Genomic DNA, 15,373 nt, shown 5'->3' with positions numbered 1-15,373 from the left:
CAGTGTACACACTCCAAATGAAACCGGTTCTCAGATTCCCATCGCAAGTGCTTCCAACACGGGACGGGGCAGCTTCGGCGTTGGCTCCGTCGTCTGAAATTGATTTTCCTCACACTGCAATCATGTTTACAAACCCAACACCCGTCTCCATCCACCACTTCTCACACCTCTCCCTTCCTCTGTGATTATCACAGCATCAAAACGCCGACAAACCATCTGTTTCATCTCTCGATCATCTTCCGAGAAATCCCAAAACCAAAATGTCTTTCTTCCAGGCGTCATGTTTGAGTGCATGTGTGTTCTGGCTGGAGAATAGTGAAAGGGGGCACGATGCAGTCCAGCTGAGTGGATTAGCTCTGCGTTAAAGAGGTGTCAGGAAGATAAATGAGCCGTGTGTTTTTGCTTGGCCGGAGCCCTCGGGCGCCTTTTGGCAAACGGGCTCTTTCTGCACTGCAGGCTGGCTGTCAGTCACGGCTTCACCTTTCCTCCACGCGTTTCTTCTGACGGACTGTTTGCTTACGAGGCCGGCGACCCTGCACGTGTTAGTGTTTTAGTTCCTTGAGTTGTTTCAGCAGAACGTGAGGCTCAGAGGAGGAAAAAGCAGCACGACACCTGCACACCTGAGTAGCCTGTGTTATTGCAGTTAACTGCAGTATGCGGTTAACGCTCTATCTAACCCCCCACCACCCCCCTTTACAACGGTTAAATCCAAATGCATGCTACACATCAGTCAAAAGGCTCTTCACTTCATAGCATGGCCTTCTATTAACCTGACTTCACCACCTTTTTATGTGCACGATATCCCCGAATCAACCCACATCGCTGTTTAACAAGGCTGACGCTGATTCTCTCACCCCTCCTTCACTTTCATGACAAACTCGTCCAAGATCGCCTGCATTGCTGCAGACATCCAAGCACTGCAATCCCCACCACCAAGCAAGAGAGAGAGAGAGAGAGAGTGAAGCTGGGGGTGTGATAGAGAGAGAAGCAGGATTATTACAGTTTTTTGTCTCTTACTGGGGCCTTTCATCGCAGATAATGGGGGTGGGGAGTTGGGGCATGCACATGGGAGAGACGTGGTGGTGGTGGTGAGTGTGTGAAAGGGAAAAAAAGGGAGGAAAGCCATTCTGCAGAGTGCAGGACGGCTGCAGTTATGAACGCATCTGAGGAGTGCAGTGGGAGGAGAGCAGGAGATACCTTAATTCACCAAGCGAAACCCTCCCTCCTCTGCTTCTCTCTCTCTTCACCCGGGTAAAATCAGAGACAAACACATGAAGACACAAACCTGGAGGCACATTGGAACGACGTGGTGATCACCGGATGGAAATCATGCGTTCGCACAGGTGATCTTTGGGCATTATGACCTTTCGACTAGTGCACAACAAAGGTGATCCATACACAATATAAATGCACTCTTCATCATAAGCGTTTAGAGGACTGCGTTCTCTTCACCAAAGCAACGAGAGACACGATAAGAAGCCTAAAGACAAGTGAAGGTCATCTTGTTATCTCGTGTTATCCAACATCCAGCAGACGGTATGATGTAATTAGATAGAAGCAGAGACATGTACTAACATACCTTTGCCTCTTTAAGGCTCTGAACGTGATCAAATTGAGTGTCTGGGAAGGAAAATCCAATTTTCCCCGATATTGACTGTCTTTAAATATAGATATTGAAATCTGCCTGGTAAATGCAGTACTGGTGAAGCTCTCATCTTAACTGAATTGAATCATTTTGAGAATGGTATTCAAGGTAAATCGAGGATGATCAAACATTCACTTAAAAGATATTATCACTCCATATTGTAGTTCCCAAGCTCAATATGTAACCTTAAACATGCAGATGTAGTAGCATGGACACAAGTGTTGCAGAATGCTGTTAATTAGTATTTTATTTGAGATTCTGGCTTTAATTTAATGGTTACCTGTCTTGTTTCTTATGATGTTGTTTATTACAGGTTCGAAGGAAATCATCGTTTTAACGTCCATCTTGCTTTTTGTGATCTTTGCTTTTATTTAAAGGAGCAATATTTTCTCCCAGGAAGTAACAAACTGTCGACAACAAAACTCTCTCTCTCTCTCACCAACACGTGACGCAGACGTACTCACCCTGACCCCCATGAAGCGATCTCTTAGTACAATCCAAGACAGCAGGAAGACGAAGGCCTTGTTGCAGCAGAAGAGCGCCGACACGTCTGTTGTGTTGATCTTCCTGAGGGCCTGCAGGTACAGGTAGTTGGTGAGGATCCACAGCAGGCCAAAGGGAGCCACCTTGGTGAAAAACACCTTGGGTGTGAGACCGTCGTCCCCGAAAAACCGAGAGCACTCCCTGTGAGGAGACGTGATGCAGAGAGCACAGTGTAAGCTTCCTGAAAGATGTGGTTAATAATTGAATTTAATAGTTGATAAATGGTCTGGGACTTTAATCAATATGTATGAACACAAAAAAATCTCTTTCTGAACAAATGATCCCAGGGACTCTAATCAGTGATGAGTGTGTGAAGTAATTCCCATTTCAACATCTAAATGAACATTTCATCTCAGTGCATGTGGGACCAAGAGAAAGGAGCAAATATTGACGAACACGTTGGGATCTGCCACCAGGCATTAAAGATGAATATTTCTGAGCAGCCTTTAATTTTACTAAACTATTCATTTCTTCCTCTGGGGTTTTATACGATTTGTCTTTTCAAACGTGTCAATATCTCACGAATTCGCTAAAGACATAGACAATTAACAGCATACTTATGCATGTATGAATTCCAGCTCAGTCTTACTGGACACTCTCTGTGGAAGCAAAACTCAAACTGGTAAACGGGTAAATCATCGGTCTTGAAGTGACTCATCTTCATATGGATATTTTCGGTGCATATCGTCACCAAAAAGTCTGTACTCGATCCCCTTCCAGACGAATGTTTAATCACACACTAGAGCCCGACCGATAAAGGATTTTGAAGGCCGATACCGATACAAATGTTTGTTGATTTAAAAATCCGATATTCCGATATATCGGCCGATATTTTTTTTATTTTTTATTTCAGAAACGCGTAACAAAACATTAACAGATTTCCCTAACATTAGTTATTTGTAGTTATTTATGAGTCTTCACTAAAATAACATGATAATGCAGTTTAAAAATAAACTTGTTGTTAAGTTCTGATGAATAAAATGTATAAAAATAAAAACTTAAGATATAAAACTTAAAGTCCTTTGAACAAAAAAACACAATAACAACAACAACCAAACACAAAGTTACCAGCATTAAAAGACTTGGTAAGCTTCATAAATATAACTTCCAACAAGACTGGAGACAAATTCTGTTAAGTTCTATAAGGGTGTTTCGTCCGTTTTTATTTTATTTTTTAAATATTAATTTATCGGCCATTATAAATGCCTATACCGATAGTTTGGAAAATGCCTAATATCAGCCCGCCGATATATCAGTCGGGCTCTATTACACACACAATGTTTAAGAAGCTCTGGGTTCTCAAATATCAGCCTTAAATAAAAGCAGGCAGTCTAAAGCTATCAGCCTGACAGTCAATGTGTCACACTCAACTATGTAATGTGAGAGAGAGGAACAAAGCGTGACATAATATATCAGTTTCAAAATACTGTTACCAATAACAAACTGCTGCGATGCCAAGAACCCCCCCCCCCCCAACCTGTCAAAATCTAACAACATTAATGCATTTTAGAGATGCTGGCGTTTTAACTGTGCTATTGAGTTACACCGTTTACTCTGAGAGCTGCTGCCCCCGAGAAAAGTGATGAAGCAGCAATAAGCTGGCGAGGGAAAGGTAGTGCATTCGTCCAGAGAGCTGAGTCAGCACTATGACCACACCTCTTTTATAAAGGCACGGTGACGACTACATGACATCCTGTCATCGTTTTCATTACAGAAAGTGGTTGCACCATCTTCAAATCCAAACCGGTGACAGTTTGTGGTTTGTTTCCGGTGCTCCGTCTGCTGTTTGTGCTTTTAGTTTGGTTACACTTTGAAGGCACTTTTAAATCATAATATTCCAGATTAGCAGATTGGTCTCGCCTGGACATAATAAAGAGGCTGGACATCATTTGTAGTTGTTGTCTTTGGTATTGAGCCGATCAAAAATCAGCAATAGACGTGATGACATGTAAATATATTTGAGAAAATGGATCAAATTATACATATCGACGGTCATTCAAGGGACTTTTTTAAAAGGATCACCATTGAAATACAAACCAAGCAGAGTCAAACCCTCTCAAACTAAAGAGGCATGGACTCCTCATATTGACTGCACAGTTTATTTTATGAGGTGAATTATATTTGTCAGATAAATTGCACCAGTCGAAGTCGTCCGTCTCTTCACAGGGAAAATCCTCTCCTCTCATATCCATGAGGAAAGATTACTAACATCAGGTCTTCACGTCTACTCTGGTCTCCGTTTAATAAAGAGACGGGACAGATGTTACAAATGTCAACTCCTCGTCTCTATTTCTCCAAATTGTCTGAGATTCACCAGCAGGCGCAATTTGAATAAATACAAAGGAAATATGGTGTTTGATATTCGGAGCACATTGGATCCGGCCGAGGAGCGGGAGCCCCAGATCCTTGTGTAAGCCCTCGAAGAGGAAGAGCCAATCCCACCCCAGCTCACCCATCCACTACACCCTCCACACACTCCACCCTCGGTGTCTCTTTGTGCTAAAGGAGCACAGCAGGGTGCCGAGATGAGGACTGTCGTATAAAGATCACGATGAATGGACTGTTTCAAGTGTGGAAGCACCTCTAACACACTTAGGATTACATCCTTTCTGTTTTGCTGCAGCAGCATAACTGATGACGGCACAGGAACCTGCTTCTCCAAATGAACGGTGGGCTATTTTGGAAATAGAATATGAATAGGGAGTGATTGTGCATAACTAACCAGGCAGCAAAAATGAATCCGTTCATTCAATGAGATCGTCAATTAGGAGAATGATCTCTGAAGTCGCCCTTTTTGTGATCTTGTAGGTTTGGAACCATTCAGGGTTTTCAACAATCTCTACACAATGTGCCTGAGCATTTCCGCTCTAGTTTTTATCTGTATAAAGAAAAATAGACTGCTTATCAACTTTCCACAAAATTATCTCTTATGACTGCATTGCATTCTAGTCTACAGAGGCGGCTGCCGCTGCTGCTGATAGGAACATTGTTTTTCTCTCTCTATTGTGTGAAATTGTAAGATAGTTAAAGTCAGTGCATCAAATCCCCTTTGACTGAAGTTGACTTCACATACACGATTTTCTTTATTTTCTGTCATTTCTGTTGTAGCTGCAGAAGAATGTTAGTGTTGTGTGTATCTGGCAATAAGAAAAACACACCTTTAGCAATGAAACTTCTTTTTAATAGTCTTTAAATGTCTTGGGTTGGTTGATGAGATGCACTGTTAGTAGACACTTCAGTTGTGCTGTTTCAATGATTCTGTCGATCCTGACCTAAATGTGGAGCTTCGGTTTAGTTTTTTCCAATTAAGAAATATTGGAAAAACCAGACCCATACACCTGCTTTTATGATGTCACACCTTGACGAGTGTAACACCATGTCCAGCTTATTCATCTAGACTCCAACTGGTCCAGGAACTCTGCGGCAAGGCTTTTTGACAAAACCCAAACTTATATTGACTTACAGCGTCTCAAAGAAGTCAAATTTATACCCATTTTTTTGCTTACATTATAAGTTTTACACGTATACATGTGTGCAGCGAAAGTCCTCTCACCTGAACCTCTGTCTGGGCGTCTGCCTCTCTGCACTCTTGCACAGGTGGCCGATGTAGTAGAGGGGGAAGAAGAGGCAGTTCCAGGAGGTGGCGAACCAGGTGAGGGTGAAGGGCGCGTCGAAGTGCTTGAAGGTCAGCTTGGCCAGCTGGGTGGAGCCCGCCCAGGAGGAGCACACGCACATCACCATGGCGACCCCCCACAGGGCCTTCTGCACCTGTACGGTCGTGACTCTGATGCAGCACCGGATCTTCCGTTTGTTGGCGCCGGACTCCGCTCCGACTGCACCGCCGGCCGACTGTGCGTCTGTGGTGCCCACCACGTTCTCCCTGGCTCGGTCTTCTCCTGTAGAGGAACACACACATGTAAGCATGACAGCTGAACACACTGATTCTGCAAATTTGTTCTATGATCAGGAATATTTGTGATCAATATTTCTACAGCTTCAGAGTTGATACATTTAACCATTCTGATTCAAGCACATTTTAACTAAAAAGAAAAATATAGCATTATAGCATTATACATGTAATGATAAGTCATTATTTGTTCATCTCCTGTAAATCTGGACTAAGAGCTTAGAGGAGACTCTCCTCTCTGCGTGAATGACTTCAGGTCAAACATGTCTTGCCGTCGTTTTTCCGGCTAAAGATAGCTTCTTTCACCGTTTAATTGAACTTGAAGGTAATCAATCAGACATCTGAGTTCAAAATGTGGTGATCAAGTGTGACAGGCTGCAGCCAAACAGAGGACAAAAGAGGGCAGATCTGATATCCAATCCGAGGCGACCTCCTCTCCACCTCGCGAGTTACAATGACACGTGTGTGTGTGTGTGTGTGTGTGTGTGTGTGTGTGTGTGTGTGTGTGTGTGTGTGTGTGTTTGCCCGAAGGCACAAACAGCACCGCTTAACTTTGCTATTGCTCCCGTCAGAACCTGATAGTCTCCGTACTTCTTCAAATTAAGTGTGAATTGAGGCAAAGTGTTGATGTGCTGTTTTTTTGCTGTCCCACTCACACCCACTGTGTGCTTCAAAGCTGATTCACTCTACCAAGGTCATGTGGTTACCTCGGGCCACTGAACTCCCTTGCTTGTTGTCTCCTCTAAACCATTCAGTCATAGCTGCGGTGTGGAAGCATACAAGCTAAGAAGCTCAACTTTACAATGGGTTTAATACTCACACAGCAGATCTTCCTTCACTCGGCCTCCTTTTATCTCTAGGTGACATTGTGTAATGATGATACATGAACTAATCTTGGCTAACAGAGACGTAGAACACCAACTCTATCTTCCATCAAGTACGGCGGCATATTAGGGCAGAAAAAAATGCAGCCGACAGAAGGGGGCAATATTCCAAGAAAAAAAAAAAGTGGCAAATTTGCGAGTTTATAAAGTCATATATTCACGATGCTAACTTCCCATGAATGTACTCTTTTATTTTTCTCATTAATACATCATAATGTGTGACAATGCCTCGTTAGGGTCCTCAGGGTGATGGCTGTTCATGGTTATTGTTGGTTTTATTTATGAACTTGCAAATTTGCAATGTCACCTCTCTCAACTCCGTTATTTTTTTCTTTTTGGGGCCTTAATACGCCGTCGTAGTCAAGCCCTAATAAATGCTTTTATTTGCATTCGGAGAGAGCCTGTACTTTCACCACAGAGAACAGCGGGAGCAGGGAAGTGAGGCGAATGGTTGTATCGTATGCACCATGCATCTTGTGTAGCCTCCTGCCTTCCAACAAGTTAAAACTGAGGGATCTCCCTAATGGCGCTTCCGGAGGTAATGATGTGCCACACAGACACTTTCGCCAATTCATCTGCGCTGCTGAGTGGGAAAAGAGGGCGCTCTTCACAAGGATGACATAAATCTAACAGAAGTTGGGGGTCACACCGTGAAAAGTATTATTGTACGGCATCGACGTGACACTGAACTCATCTGATTTAAGTTGTCCCGTGTTAGTTTATTGCCACGTACCTCGGCGCTGATGACTCTGTCTGCCTTCATGTTAATGTGATCAGTCAAGAGGACTCCTATCATCTCACATAAGAGGTTCGCTGTATATTTTACACGAGAGCTTAATACGAGTGCATCCATCACGGCCGCTGAAACACCGCATTCCTCCTGAAAGCTTGAACCCCTGACCTTGCCAGGTGGTCACAAATTAACATTCCCGATGACTATCGCCTCCCATGCTAATGAAGAAGGGTTCCCCAGGCTCTCTGTTGAATACACAAGAGGTTCTTATTTCGGTTTATCTGCTGGGAATACGTGATGCAATTAAGATGAAATGGTGCTGCATTATTTGGGCATTCTGAACAAAAGCCAAAAAAAAAAAAACTTCTCTACAGCTCTGAGGCAAATTTGTCAGCATGAAAGATGATTCAAGATCATTGTTTGTCCCCGCGATGAAATGATGGATCAGCAAAGACCAAAAAAAAAAAGAAAAAAAAGAGACAGCTGCACGTGGATGTCTTGTGCAACTGGGTGAGAATTAAGTTTCTCTATTCTAAGCTCCAAGCCTGTCTGTCTTGCTCTGAAGGTCATGTCTTGTTTACGCCGCCCGTTTTTTTTTTGTCCTTCCTGGGCCTCCGTCCCACATCCCGTGGCTCTGGCCGATGCTCCATACTGCAGCACAGTTTAATCTTCCAAATGCAGCGATGGGCCAAGCCAGTCACCCCCCCACACACACACACACACACACACACACACACACACACACACACACACACACACACACACACACACACACACACACACACACACACACCAGAGTGGAACCAGGACCCAGCTAAGCATTTCCAGCTCTGGCACATGTGACCACACTTTGTGACGCGACACGATAAAACTGTGACTGTAATACTCAGAATACCTTCTCTATTTTAAAAGAAACGCAGCTTCATAAATTATGTATTCGAGCTTATACGATTTAATGCTGAGGCATGAATATATATTAATTTCTAACCCACGGACTTGATGGTAATGCACTTGTTTCTTGAGCCTGACGGCGACTACTGACACTGTATCAACCTTGACTGCTGGCAATGGACAATATGGAGCATTGCTGCACTCAGCATGGGAGAGCTGGGTCAGTAGAGTAAGATGGAAAGGCTGCTCCACTAATGACATCTGATGCCATTATTAGCATGACTGGAAACACCCAGAAAGAGTCTCCGACTGTAACCGCTAAATGATTAACTGAAAGCTCTTGACCTCGTCTTTTTTTAATCAAATCTCAAGGTCAGACACGACTGCAGTAAAAAAAAAAAAACATGCCAGCAATGCAATCTTTGGTTTGATGAAGTGTATTTGTTTTTTTGTTAATATCTCATTACTAATCTCAGCCTTTTTCCACACTAAACCAGATTTAGATTAGGTGTATTTACAGATTGATGCTTGATTCAACGTGAGATGAAAATATCTCCACTCATTCAACACATTCTATGTCCAAATGTGCTTAACTGAACCTAACAGGCATCTGTGAAATCACTGGAGACGGGAGGAAAGCGTTTGGCATCCTTGTAGCTTTGGATCCACTCTGACAGCTGTACGTACGTCTCTTCTCCTCCTCCTCAAATGCATCCGTCTTCACTCGGCTGAATTACCACATATTTATATATCTCATGGAAATCAATACACAAGGTAAAGGTGGTGTCAAGGGTAGATTAAGTGATCATACAAAGCATTTATAGATAGAATAGGATCATATTTCAGCCCTGCTGGGTCTTCCTCAAAGTGAAGCTTACAGTAATTCCCCTTAATTAACATTTTAGGAGTAAAACCCCCTTGCTCTGTGTGACATCTCTCCAGCTGTGTGAATATCTGTTGAAGAATCAGCCTCTTTACCACTAAAGGCACAGTAAATCAATCCGTATGTAACATGCTCATTTGTCCGCTGCTATAGTGTTTTAGTACACTGAGCACCTCATAGCGGGAGTATTGACGTCCTACTTCCAGTAGGGTCGATGGCGTCCGATTGGTGTTGAGATTTATCGGGGACAGTTTTCCAGTTTCTCTCCCATCTCGACGCGTGCTTTCCATGCTTCCCGACCAGCCTCATTCCCACTCACGCTCTCCTCCTCCCTCCCCCTGCAGACTCTGCAGTGCAGATCTCTCCTGCTGATAGCTGCAAATCCCAAAACGTGCCAGCAGAGCCCTGCCTGCCTGCTCTTATACTTCACGGAGCCTGGCCATGACAGGCCGAGAAGGCCCCGACGACGTCCCCGCTCCGCGTCTCCCAGAGCGGGTCACCCGCCCACGCCGACCACCACTCCCTCAGAGATCCTGGCAGGCAGCTGCGTCGATAGCCTCAGGCTTGTGCTGGTCCGCCGGGGTGGCCGAGCAACTGTCGGCGAGACCTCGAGTTGAAGACATCGAAGTAAGAATAAGAGAGGTTTGTCTATCTGTCTGTTTGGCGACACCTCCGTGGGAGTGAGAGTGTACTGCAGCGCTCTGCCTCAGTGATTCAAGAGGGTAAACAAATCAATCACCGATACACACTTCAGAGGATCTCTTCTCCTTGTCTTACCGTCTCTTGGGTCTCTGCTTGGTGGTGAATATGAATCGACTGGTGCAACTTACTTGTTCTGTCAGTCTCATAATAAAACATTACACCGTCGTCTCTAAAACAACACCAACCATTGGTTAGAATTTCTTTTTTTAAATGAGGTGCTTCTTTGCTCAAATGTAAGATATAAAGACAGCTGTCACTCAACATCCATCAGTGCTCTTAATTCAAATAAATCCTTCAATCCCATGTTGACCAATGGGGTTCTGACATGTCAAAGCCTTACTGTTTAAAAAGGAAGTCGTTTGAACTTTAAACTCCAAATGTCACCTTCCAGAGAGACAGACAGGCAGCAGTCACTGTCTTTGTAATCTCTAAGTCTTGACAGACAGTGGGAGTCTGTGATACTCGTCTGTGACAGCTTGGTCGGGCCGAGCTGACAGTCAGAGGCCGTTCCAACACACCAGGGCAGGCTCATCTGACAAGCCTGTCTTGCTCAATAACGCCACAGAGAGTCAGGCGGCGAACACACCCCGCCGCTCGGACCGAGCTGATAGGTGGGACCACATGAGCCGAGGGAACAAAGGCCCGGGAGGGCAGACAAGGGCGGGACGACTGTTACCGATCCTGCTCTCCTTGATCTCCCCCCCGACCGTCGACCTCAGAGGACGACGGTGCGACTTCCTCCCAGACTTGTTGTTTGTCGGTGGCGCGACCCGCCCAGCTGGTTCAACAGATGCTATCACCATGCGGGTCAACGCTGCGGCTCTCTGAAGCCTCATCGGTTAGTGACACGATGGAACACCGGTGCAAGCGGAGTGTGTTTCTGTGTGTGTTTCTGTGTGTTACAGCAGAGCGATTACAATGGCTATATGTGGCAGCGGGGTACACTGTCCAACGGTGTGAGGCATCCCTCCCTCTTCCAACGCAGTCCCTTTACAACAGTGACTATAGCGTGATGGAGCTGCAATTCAACACACTGGCAAGAGTCCCGGCACTTTCCGTGACAAATCAATATTTAAAAGATTGGCCGCAGCGCCCCTGTTGAAGTAATGGATAGTGCAACCACCGCAGGTGTAGCTACACACACACACTAGAGCAGGAGTTTCACTCCTCGGCCGCACTCGCATGAAGTCTATCAGACTTACATAAACCGGACTTTTCAGATGCAACATGACCGTAACGTCACGGCTGTGAAACGACCCCTCATAGATTGATTTCTTTTAATGGCATGAAGAGAAAATGAAACTTTATCAAACAAGATTTGATTGGATTGAACTGCCATCGAAGTCGTTTTCACAGATGAGTGCATTTTTGCTGACACTTTTCGCAATTACAACAAATGCCGCAGGGATGGACATTTTTTATTTCAGCTTTGTAATAATTAGCCACAGTCGTCCAACACAACCGCACCACCTGGTCAACTGGCTGCTTTAGACATTTAGAGAGGAAAGGCAGCCGCACTCGCACCCTGAAGAAAGCTCTCGGATCAACTCAATTTAGGATTACAGTTTAGTGCTTTCCTCTTTACACATTTTTTTGCAGAGGATTTTGCTGAAGAAAAAGATGATGTTACAGAAGGCATTCACCGCATGAAACACAAATGAGCTATATCCAGCGAGGAATTTGTGGTCGGCAAACCTCAAATGAACGTACACAATGAAGCAATTTAGCACTAAACATCAATCCATCTATTCAGGGAAACCTATGATACAATGAGACGGGTGGCTTTGTCTGCACACACGCTCCACATTACATAAACCGGAGCAAAAGCTTGGCCTCGAGCTGAAATAAAAAAGCCCTCTCTTTGTGTATTCATTGCACACTTATCAAGCGTCCAAAAGACTTGCTTGTAAAAATGAGTTTATAAGCAATACTCCTCTGAATGCCTCAGTCAACTCCTATTACATCAAAGTGAGACGTCACATTTTAAGGAGCTTGAAACTGTAAAAATCCATAGCTGCTGCTGCTGGTGATCTTTAAACAGCACCGATGCATGTTCAGTACGCACGCATCGTCTGTTTGACCTTTGTTGTAATCTCCATACGGAGGTTGTTTTGCTCTTCACGCAGGCCTGAGTGGACATTTACATACAAATAGGACAAATGCAAACGAGTGATGCAAGATTCTATTTAGGTCCTTGAAGGAACGTCCTCTTAGTTTTGTGTTCAGCATCGATGGTGATTCAGTGTTTTGTGCTCTTCGCCCCAAATTGACAAAATCCTTCTTGTTTTAATGAAGTAATCCCACTTTCTCGTGATAAATGCTAAATACAGACGACTTTACATCCATCTTTTGAAGCAATATCAACACAAAGCAACAAGTCTAATACTTTTGCTAAATTTCTAAAGACGAATTTGAATTCTTGAAGCAGACACAGTAAAGCAAACTGCTGGACCGCAATAAAAAACATAATCCCTCTCACTGGGAAATATCCGAAGAGCCAGTGTAATGTTAGATGAGTTCATGTGTACATTTACACCTCTACTTCTGTGTGTGAGCAGTTATAATTTGCCACCAATCGATTGATACGTGAGGCTCTGGAGAAAACTTCAGTGCGCTCATAATACCAGCCGGTGAAATATACGCACACTGAACGGCTTTCCCCAAGACGCCTGTTCTGTTTCTAAGTGTCTAATGAAATTACGGAGATTAAAGGGACGTTTATGAACGTCTCACCCCGGCCTCCGATGACACAACACAGACATTCCCAGAGGAACACATTTGAAGAGAAATCAATAATTATCATCCGTGGGCGTTGGTCGGGGTTGATTTGTAACAAGAACACACATGGGAAGAGGTGAATGCTGCAGACGAGGACAATATATCAAACCTGTGGCTGTGGGAGACGGCAAAAGATGGACTTTGGCTACAAAACTTCAATCATTAAAAGAACATAGGATGATTCCATGATGTGCTGAGGGGTGATAGATTGTTTTTGTTACTTGCCCCAAGATTGGACCTCTAAATCGGTTGTCAAAATTGATTGGTGGAGGTTTCACCTTTCCCTCAAAGCGCCAAGCAGCACTGCAGCTGACTTGATAGTTCCTAAAGAGAGGTTGATGATGCCAAATGTAGAAAACCTCGGATTTCTTTGCAGCCGACTATGTAATTGCCTCGGTGTTGGACTTGTTGCTTAAAAGACTGCACATCGACACACTAATACTCCGCGGGACTCTGGATGTCAACTGGACACATAAAAAAAAAGAAGAAAAACAAAGAGTACAGACAAAAAACAAACTGTGTGACAGACGGGCGCAGGTTGTTAGTGAGGAGACGAGAGGTTTTTGGTGCCGGGGTTACATAAGCAGCCGAGCTGTGTGTTGATCCGCTGTGGCCCCCTGCGATTCCCTCCTCCTTCAAAGCAAGCTGCTGAAACGGGGAGCCGAACATTCACATCATAAACTCCACAGCTTTGACTCCCTTCAACAATTTACAATACGGTATCACCCCCAACACACACATTTACAATCCCTTTTCTCTATCCCCGGCACAGCTCTTTTTAATTCTGTATATAGAAGCTTGTCAAAATAACAGCCTGCCATCGCAGCTATTCTGAAAAAAAAAAACATATTTCGAGCTGACATTCACACTAATACGATTAGAATAGTTGATTATTCCGAGGTTCATCCAGGATGCCGTACAGTGAGTGAATGCTCAACAGCGTCTAGTTCATTTCATATCTGCAATGCCCATATGAAACTTAATCATTCATATTCCGGCAGATGGTTGAGTCATAAATGATGAATAATAAAGTATTTTCATATGTTTTCACACTGATAAAGCTGTGAACTACAAACAACGGGAGAGTTAAGCTCCGGTGACAGGTCTGAGTCGACAAGCCGTGTAGCTCAACGTTTGACGCCCAGAAAGCAGTATAAACAATATCACAAGTATTTATGTTTTCTATTAAATATAACTTGAAAACACCATTCGTTAGTTTACGTTTTTGGCAATCTACCTCCACTTGCTGAGGTGTCACAAGTTGAAGTGTCGCCAGTGTTTAGTCAAGCACGACTTTACTGCACTGCACAAAGCGCCGACACCAGAAGCGTAACATAAAGCCAATCAGACAGAAATTATATATGCAAGTCATCACAGCCTCCTAAGTCTACTTCCATGCATGTTCTAATCATGCAAAAATACAATAATGAAAGTAGTTAAAAAATTTTTTTTGCAAAGAATGCATAATTAGATACACAAATTATATGTTAATTCAATTTAAGCCTTATTTTTTCCCCCCTTCTTCTTTAGGGTGCCTGAGAGATGGGAATGTACGAGGGATTAACTCGGATGCGAGCAGCTAGAATGCTGTGAAATCAGCAGTCAAGTCGGTGTTGACTGTGTGCTCACGCCGAACACGGAGACGTTCACGAGTCCTCTGTGCTGAAGGCTGGATTAAAGAATGCATAAACCCACTCCTCTGCACGAGCGTGACGTGCAAAGGAGTGGGTTCGGTCGTGGAGAGGACTGTGAATGACATTGTACTTGTTCAAGATGTCAGGACAGGTGACGCAAGAACACACATGCACACACACACACATGCACAAAGCAGGAGTCACAGAGGAGTTGTCCCTTATGCTCTAAATGTGCTCCTGCAGAACAGAAGAGCTCTCTCAGACAAGACAGGGAGTCCCAATAAGACCCACATCCTGCAGATAACCATTAACGTGGTCTCCTGACGGGCTAGTGGCTCAGCTGCTCTGACGTGATGCTCTGGTATTTTAGCTGTGTGACTCTTGCAGTCGGTGATGGGTGGAGGGTGGAGCGTGTGTGTGTGGGGGGAATCCCTGCTGCAATAACAACTTAAGATCCTCCCTATGGACCAGTAAATTTAGCACAGTGCTCATCAGAGGCAGGCACGAGTCGAGCTTAATTCCAACAAAAAAATCAATGCGTCAATAACAGTAAATCGGACCAAGCAGGTCTCTTTCAGGCTCCATTTGGGATTTTTTTTTCAGCAACATCACACGATGATGGAAATAATCTTAATAAAAATGGGATTTAATCCCGAGTGCATTTGGCGACTTTTATGCAGAGAATGAATTAGGATGCTGACCGATATGAAATTGTTTGCATTAATGTTGCCGCGTCAGATTTAAGGGTTAAGTTGCGCGCGTGATTGATTCCC

At 44.1% G+C, this 15,373-nt stretch overlaps 1 protein-coding gene across 3 annotated transcripts in view; it reads right to left on the bottom strand.

Moving 5' to 3' along the window:
* The window catches only part of slc35f3b (solute carrier family 35 member F3b), a 41,788-nt gene that overhangs the window by 4,308 nt on the left and 22,107 nt on the right, over positions 1-15,373 (bottom strand). For all 3 annotated transcript variants that reach the window (XM_084021364.1, XM_084021366.1, XM_084021365.1), the window contains 2 exons: positions 5,742-6,084; positions 2,110-2,329 (listed from right to left, as the gene is read on the bottom strand). In XM_084021364.1, coding sequence (XP_083877490.1) covers positions 2,110-2,329; positions 5,742-6,084 — 563 coding nt within the window. The remainder of the gene's footprint in view (positions 1-2,109; positions 2,330-5,741; positions 6,085-15,373) is intronic.

This window comes from Eutrigla gurnardus (genome assembly GCF_963514095.1).
Source record: "Eutrigla gurnardus genome assembly, chromosome: 11".
Lineage (NCBI taxonomy): Eukaryota > Metazoa > Chordata > Actinopteri > Perciformes > Triglidae > Eutrigla > Eutrigla gurnardus.
Note: the sequence above shows the minus strand (reverse complement) of the source record. Positions and strands in the feature narration are given on the sequence as shown.